Genomic DNA, 8,808 nt, shown 5'->3' with positions numbered 1-8,808 from the left:
TAGTTGGGATGATATGTAGGTGGGGGCGTGGGACGTTGGGGTGGAGTTTGCGTTTGCGTTTGCGTTTGCGTTTGCGTGTTCCCATGTTTGCGGTGTCAGTTTTGGTCAGATGCGTTGGGGTTTAATCTTCCCTGAGCAGTGTTGGTGCTTTTCCCATATAAAGCGCTGTGTGTGCCCTTTGCTCCAGCCACACATTTATCAGCTGTTGAGCGGGCTTTGGATCCACCGACCAGCCAGACAGCAGAGACGACACCCAGGGAAGGACACGCAGACACATAGACACACAGACACACAGAGCCGGTAAGGAGCACACTGGAGACAATATTCGTGTGTGTGTGTGTGTGTGTCTGTAAACATATACATGCATGTCAGCATGTGTGTGTGTGTATGTGTATATGCAAACATATACATGTGTTTAGTGTATATGTGTGTGTGTGTTTTTTTAAACATATACATGTGTGTCAGTGTATGTGTGTGAGTGAGTGTGCGCACTTGTGAACATGTCTCTCCTTTCTGATTTGTATGATTTACATAGTGTTGAAATATGGCTATTTAAAAGCATTAGTACGGATCAGTGTCAGCTATTTTTGTATTGACTATTACTATTGTATGACAAATGCATTAATACAATTGGAAGATGTGAACTATTAATTTTAAGATAATCTCAAGAATTTAAATGCAAATAAAATATAGGCAATTAAATAAAAGAAAAGTACATGTGGTATTAGGGTATAACTACATAAAAATGATTAAACTTTGGAAAGTGTTATTATACAAATAGCTAAAATGCTAAAATGACAAAAAATAAATTACTGTGAAGATAGAAAAGCATGTCCTCAATTTATTTTTTATTCCTACCATTATTATTATTATTATTATTATTATTATTATTATTATTATTATTATTATTATTATTATTATTACAACTATTATTATTATTATTATTATGATTATTATTATGATGATGATGATTATTATTATTATTATTATTATTATTACTACTAATATTATTATTATTATTATTATTATTATAAACAATGTCATACAATGTTTGTATTATGTCTAAAGTCTATTAAAAATAGAGTATAAAATATAGTAGAGTAAATGCAGGAAGAAGCAGCAGAGAGAATGCACTGTGTGGGGGCGAGGAGAGCAGTGAATGTAATTTATATTTTTACATCTTGAAGCAAAGAAACATTTGTTTTTAGAAAAATAAATATATTTTCATTAAGTACAATCTGAATGATCAGTAAAAAATAAGAGTAGTGTTAAATATAGAATAGAAATTTGCTGCATGATTTATAGCAACTTGTTGAACTTGAGTAAAGTGGATAAACATATGATTTGACATGATTTTTCCTTCAGAAAAGATCACATCCATTATGAGAGGGGAAGACAGGCAGTATATGAAAATAATTCTGCTGCTTTCATAACTGAATCCTGGAGGGGAAATTATAAGACTTTAGCTCATAATATTTAGAAAGTAGTCGACAGTCTAAACCTTACAGTATATGTTTGTTAATATTAGTTAAGATCATATTTGGTTGCTATAAATGATTTTAATCGCTTTAAAATCTGTTTGAAATCGAATTGGTTACATTGCTACAAATGGTTCAGACGGCTGTTTGTTGCGGTCTTCATATTGGCTGTGGGGAAATGGAAAATTACAAAAAAATGAAATATAGGCGCAAAATAAAAGACATCGCAGATTTAACTCATAAAAGCACATTAAATTATATTCTGCCCATGTCACTCAAATGGCTTCAGGTTGCTGATAATTGTATTATCTTTATTCATTGTTAAAAAAGGTCATGCTAACATAATAAATATAAACTAACTATAGCCTCTAACAATTAAAAATGCATTTGACACATTCCTGTGCTGATTGGCATCAACATGTCATTTCGTAACGCTAATATAAAAGTCACAGGAACGCTCCTGACCATCTGGGATGTCGTAACTGGCTATATAACTGATCATAAGCACTGTGAGACACACGATCTTCCCTTTCACATCACCTCTCCTAAAGTCCACCTATATCAGATATCAGAGAGGCATTCTGCTCCATTATGATATGATTTCATTAGCAGGGTTCTGTGACGGTCACACAACAAGAGCCTACATATGAAGCATCAGTCTAACACATTCTAACACTTACTCAGACAGCTGCTCCCAATGGAACTTCTTTAACACCCCTTACATGGGAAATTTGTCTAAATGCAAACCTCTTTTGTTTTACATTTGTTTCCTTCTGACAGTAGAGAGATGTTAAGGTCCTATAATTCTAACCATTTTGTGGTACTTTTTGTTTAACTTGACACTCGGCCTGAAACAATGTTAAAGCCACATTAAGTCATTTAGCGGGTTTTAAGTGTACAGGGCAAGTCAAACCGTTAATTCTGCCTATATCCCATTAATATCACGGAAAATGTAACTACTGTGGAAATAATTAAATTGCTTAAATGTAAATCTTTGTAACGACATTTCTATTTCATTATAATATACCATTGAGGGATCAATTTCATCTGCCACCTTTACTTTCTATTTTATTGATTTTCTAAATAAACTTTTACTTTTTTTTCAGGGGTGGGAGTGTTCATTTATGTCATTTATGATCTGTCACTTTTCATATTAATAAAAAGTATTTGATCGTGTAGCCATAAAAACAGCATTGATATCAGACCACAATATTTACATTACCCACCTGAAGCATTTCCATTTTCCACATCCCTCCAGTTTCAGTTATATGTGTGCCCTTGTTTTGCACTGGCATAGTTTAATTAATTAATTAAATTAATGGCATACTGCTGTACGTTTTAGTAAAGCAATGCAGGGGAACCAATGCAGCTTTCTTAAAAATAATTCATGCTGAGCATGCAGCACATTGACAGTAGATGGGTGAGGATCCTATTGCAGAATTGAATAAAGTTTCTAACTTTTTATTATTTTCATGTATGCTTATCTAGTACCTGCCGTGGACTTTATCCATTGTGGAAACTTAAAATCACCAGTTTTGCCTCAAGTTCCTGCTGCGTCACCTACATATCACCCAAGGAGCACCGAAGCCGAAATATGTGTGCACACATTACTATTGACATTTAAACAATAGCCTGGAGCCTGGAAGAGCCTTGCACAGTGCCGGGGGAAAGGCATGCCTGGTAACCCGAGAGACCAACGCCTGCTTAAACCCCCATCCCGCCCTCCTCCTGGTTGGCTAGAGCCAATTATGTTCCGCCTTTACAGGCCTCCCACAATCCTCCGGTAATTAGCTTAGCCTTGAACACACGGGCAGATCCACCGCTGTGCAACAGCTGCGAGCGCTATCTGTTCCATGCTAACAACAGAGCTGAAGAGCTGGATAGCCGCAGAAGACCGATAAGTCTAAAAACTAAGTCTAATAAATACCTAATGAAGTGCTCACCGAGTGTATATCGTAAACCTGGTCTTAGAAAGCACAATTATTTTTAATCAACTCAGATTAAAACTTGGTTTCTCTAAATGCACAAAGAAAATGGCTGCTTTTTGCTAACACAGTTTTGAAATTGAGCTTGAACTGATGGGATAAGATTATTATAAAATTGCCATTAAAACCTGAGCTATACTGGGTTTTTTTTTTGTTTGTCCATTCGTCAAAAATGTGTCTCAATCTAGATTCCCATCCCTCAAGACATCTAGATTCTGGGGTTTCTGCTCACTGATTTTTCTGGATCAGAATGTCAGACGGGTGCCGGATTGACGAGCTGATGGAGCTGACAGCTCAGAGCCTGAGTTACCTCGAGATCAAGGAGCACTTCAACATCATCAAGGAGATCGGAAGGGGGAAATACGGCAAGGTGCTCCTGGTTACCCATCGCTGCAGGGGTAGGTCCGTCCCACACAACCACAGATTTTAGGTACAGTGGAGCTGTACACCAGCTTGGTACTGGAAATATCTCATCTGCCAATCACGTGGCAGACATGGTGAAGAGGTTCAGTTGTTGTCTAAAAAATAAGTTTAATAAACATATAATAAAGTGATCACTGTACATTTAGTCGACTTGCAACGAACTTGCAATGCAATTCAAGTGTTTCCTTTTTTTGATACGGACACAGATTGGTGAGTTAATTTAGGTCATCTCCAAACTCATCAAACTGTGTTTGGGGGGAAGAACTCTGACATCTGCTTTTAAGTGGGAATCAAAATGAAGGATAAATTCTGATCAAATTGAGGCCACAGTCTGCAGTGTGTGCTCACATGCCAACTCTGAACATCAGGCTAACATCTCTGAACTACACTACAGTCCTGGGTGCCCTGGAAGATAACATTTGCATTAATTTACATAATAGATTGGTTAAAGAGTTCACAAGACTAAAAGATTCTGCAAAGTTGAAAGTACTATTCACATGTTTCAACACATAGCCTCAATCAATTAACTGGTGAAATAATTGCACTCAGTTTTAGACAATTCGTTCCTGAATGACGTTTTGTACTTGCCGAAATGAAATTATTTTGCTTGAAATAAATCAAAATAAATGGACAACCTGTGCATTCTCTGGAGTTGATCCCTGAATGTGCTGTGACATGCTATTTCAAACACAGCACCAGCCAAATACATTCCAGCCATGTGTAGTTTGTGAAGCAGATCTCATTCCATATGCTCTTAATGGGTAGATTTTTCAATGTGATTGGGTGGGGCCATTTCCTATGTGTTCTTGCCTGGCTCGTTGGTCTTTAGGGATGATGAGATCAATGTCCTCTGAAATTAAACCGACATTAAGATACCCATTATGAGTTTTGCATACATAATCATAGCGAGGAGATTTACTGGCTGATTAATTGCTTACGGACAATGTGCATTCAAAATCAATATCCCCAGGTACATGTAATTATCCTCGCTCGTTGACTGCTATATCTTACAACCACATTCCATCCGTAGCCTCCCCTTCAAAACCTCACATGGGCTGATCTCATGGCGGCCTGTAAAGGTAAGGTTAAGGTAAGGGCTGGTTAAGGTAAATGACTGGGACCCCCAAGGTCGGTGGCCACAATAAAATCCGCACAGCCATTGGGCCCTTGAGCAAGGCCATTAACCCTGCATTGCTCCAGGGGAGGACTGTCTCCTGCTTAGTCTAATCAACTGTACGTCGCTCTGGATAAGAGCATCTGCCAAATGCCATTAATGTAATGTAATGTAATCTCATTCCTCCATAACTCTTACAACAAAAAAGTATACTTCCAACATGAAATTAATGGAAACACACTTTTCTCACAGTCAATGAACAATCTGGTAGGAAAACAATGGGCATGGGTCCCTCAAAGAAGATGGCCATGATTGCCCTGGTGCCAAATTATGTCAATCAAATAACTTCAATACAGGGCTAGAATAGAGCCTGCAAAATGACAGAGAATAACAGACAACATTATCCATCCATCCATCCATCCATCCATATTGTAGATTGTGGTCAAGATTGAATCCTGGTTAAGATTGTGGGGGGTTTTGGCCAGAGTCTATCCCAGCATACATTGGGAGCAGAGTCGGTTTTAGGCATAGGTGATGTTGGCGGTCGCTGAGGACGCAATCCATCCGGGGTTGGGGGAGTGCATAACAGGTCCACGATCATTATTTCCAGCACCCACACCCCCACCTCATGGTCTGAAATCTATTGGGTGGAAGCGAAATGTGTGGTAAGAATGTAAAGTTGAGGTTTTGGCTCTGTCCTGGCAGGCACCCCCATGGCCCTGAAAGTGATGCCCAAGGCCTCCACCAAGCTGCAGGGCTTCCTGCGGGAGTACTGCATATCCCTGCGGCTCTCCTGCCACCCCTGCATCGTGGGCCTCTTCGGAATCGCCTTCCACTCCGAGGAGCACTACGCATTCGCCCAGGAGCTGGTGGTCGGAAAAGACCTGTTCGCTGTGATTCAGCCACGGGTGGGTGGGTCCACGAGTGAGTGAGCGAATGAGTGAGATAGACCGAGGGACTTGAAATTTCGGATCTGCTGCACCAATTACTGTATTTGTTTTCACAGGTAAATACTGGAAAACCAATCGCAAGGGAATTAAGTCAACAGGCTTAATATAGTATGTCTCTCACCAATATATTTCAAGAACAATGTGGATCCTGCATTTCTGAATGTGTGTCAATTTTTTTCATTTGCATTCAAAGTATTTCATTAAATCAGCCATTGATATTTTTTTAAGCATGATGTTAATGCAGAAATGGCTTTCATCAAACTGAAAAAATGAAAGCTTTCGGAGAAAACCTAGTCCTAATTCTTATACCGCAAAAGTGTGGCCCCTTTGTGCTTAATTTTCAGATGATATGAATCTGGTTAATGATTGGTGAATGATTAATGGTGAGTGGTGAGCGGTGAATGGTGAGTGGTGACTGATCTCCTTCCTGTCCTGTGCCACCAGGTGGGCATCCCTGAGTGTATGGTGAAGCGCTGTGCCAAGCAGATCGCCAGCGCCCTGGAGTTCATCCACGGGCACGGCCTGGTGCACCGGGACATAAAGCCAGAGAACGTCCTCCTCCTGGACCGGCACTGCTCCAGGGTGAAGCTGGCCGATTTCGGCCTGGCCCAGAAGAGGGGCACGATGATCCAGTTCATCTCGGGCACCCTGCCCTACATGGCCCCGGAGCTGTGCGCGGTGGTGGCCCAGGATGGGCAGCGCCCCCCCGGGGTGGACCCCCTCAGCGTGGAGCCCAGCCTGGACACCTGGGCCTTCGGGGTGCTCCTCTTCTGCATCCTCACCGGGTTCTTCCCCTGGGAGCGCTGCACGCCTTCCGACGAATTCTACCAGGAGTTCGCCGACTGGCGCAGAGAGCCCACGGTGGTGGAGCTCCCGTCGCAGTGGCAGAGGTTCACGCCGGCCTGCCTGGAGATGTTCACCAGGCTCCTGCAGCTGGACGCGGGGGACCGGTGTGGGGTGGGCGAGGTGAAGGCCTACGTGGACCAGGACTGGGTCAGGGCAGCCGACGCCCCAGGGCAGACGGGAGAAAACGGGACGGTGAGCGCTAGAACCACCCTCAGCGTGTGCAGCTCCTTGCCCAAAACGGCGGCCTGAAGCCCTCCGAGAAGGTTCAGACGTGTGGCAGCAACCTTCCTGAGCTCTCATAAGGGTTTATTTAAAACAATAGAGGGTGGCTCCTAAATGCCAGAGGAGAGCTTTTTCTTTACAGAGAGTCAAGGAGGAGAGGAGGAGAGTCAAAACAGGGAGTTACCTGATCTGGACACGTCGTCCATCCAAACAGAAACCAAAGACCGTGTCTATGGTACCTAAAGGTTAGCACTCACTCTGGCAGCAGCAGATTACTGCACATGAAGAAGTCTGGTCAGCTGTAGTCACAGCAGTTCTCTAGCCTTGCCAGCTACCGTAAAGTCTGTTCAACAAATATATCAAAGTGTCAAGCGAAGGCTGTTCTCTCAGCACGATAAAAGCATGAGCTTATGTAACATACATATAGGAACACTGCTTTTAAATTTAGAGTGATTTAAATAAGGAATCTCTGTTAGATAAGTACAGTATTAATAGCACAAAGGCAGTAACAGCACAGCGAGATTCAGCTAGGACAGACCACCGGAGATCCCGGGAGAGTAGTGCGTTCAGATAGTGGTGAGAAATCCATGTAGAAATTTTACAAAAAGGGATGTTCACAATCGTGTTTGCAGTGTGGGTGCATGTGCATATTTGGATTTTTAAAAATTATTTCATTAATATTTTTTGGCATCATTTCTTCTGTAAATTCAGTTACCCATCCATTGCATGTGTACATACTGGACAGAAATACAGTGAACACCCATTTCCTCACAGTGATTTGGTGAATTATCTGTGTGAATACACAATATCAAATCAAATATCAGTTTAGTATAAAAGGAAATTTCAAAAGGGTTCTGAAGGTTCATTAAGATTTAAACAGTTCTGCAGCTCCACGGTAAGACACACAATGCTGTGTATAGAGGCGTTCGTTATGTAAATAATCTGTTTTCACTCCTTTATGTAGCTTGTCACTGCAGTGGCAATCAGTGATCTGTATGCCCATGTGAAGAAGAAAATGAAAAAATAAAGAGACGTACTATGAATGTAGCTTCCCTCAGTGTAGCTCTTTTATTGCCTCTGGACAGCAGATTGAATGACCTCACTTTAAAGTAGCTTCCAGAACACTGATTCATGCCCTAGTCCCTGTGTGCACTTGCAGCAGAGCCCTCTTCACCAGCACTGCCTAACCCCCCCCCCCCCCCCCCCCCCCTTACTTCAAAATGGTCTCCTGGCATCTGCTGCAGCTGGCTCTGCACTGATGGACGACTCTCTAGGTTTGCATTTTTTCCAGAAACGGATCAGAGCGGCTGTCTCCGGTTGAGAGTGGTGCTTAGTAAAGTGGGTTTGGGATGGGGGAAACTGAGGGGGGTGTTGGGACGGGGGTAACTGAGGGGGGTGCTTGGTAAAGTGGGTTCGGGATGGGGAAAACTGAGGGGGGGTGTTTGGGATGGGGGTAATTCAGGGGGGTGCTTGGTGAAGTGGGTTTAGGGGGGGGGGGGGGGGGGGGGAACTGAGGGGGGTATCTGGCTGGGAGCCTGAACTCACTTGCCCTCCTGTGTACACATCATTTAAGCTGTCACACCATCCCGGGTCATCTTTCAGCAAAATCCTGGCCCTCGGATAGACCAGTGGGACTTCGCAGATTGAGCCCAGATATCCTTCCCTGCTCTATAACTGCCATCAATGGGCATCATTTCAGAGTCTCTCTCCCGAGTGGCATTGGCCTTGTATTACATACTCTTCACAATATAACTCTGCTAATCCTCTCCACCACCCAAACATCAGTCAGT

At 42.4% G+C, this 8,808-nt stretch overlaps 1 protein-coding gene across 2 annotated transcripts; it reads left to right on the top strand.

The window, feature by feature from the left end:
- Positions 1-203: 203 nt before the first annotated feature.
- On the top strand, positions 204-7,974 carry si:dkey-8e10.3 (serine/threonine-protein kinase SBK1). Of its 2 annotated transcripts, none has more exons than XM_061258635.1 (4): positions 204-300; positions 3,713-3,861; positions 5,706-5,908; positions 6,395-7,974. In XM_061258635.1, exons 2-4 carry the CDS (start codon positions 3,714-3,716, stop codon positions 7,043-7,045), a joined length of 1,002 nt encoding a protein of 333 aa, XP_061114619.1. In that variant the 5' UTR covers positions 204-300; position 3,713; the 3' UTR covers positions 7,046-7,974. The 2 variants fall into 2 exon arrangements, with proteins under 2 accessions (XP_061114619.1, XP_061114618.1); XM_061258634.1 differs by having other exon boundaries at positions 205-300; positions 3,652-3,861.
- Positions 7,975-8,808: the final 834 nt, after the last annotated feature.

This window comes from Conger conger, chromosome 10 (assembly GCF_963514075.1).
Source record: "Conger conger chromosome 10, fConCon1.1, whole genome shotgun sequence".
Taxonomy (NCBI): Eukaryota; Metazoa; Chordata; class Actinopteri; order Anguilliformes; family Congridae; genus Conger; species Conger conger.
This window is presented reverse-complemented; position numbering and strand designations above follow the sequence as displayed.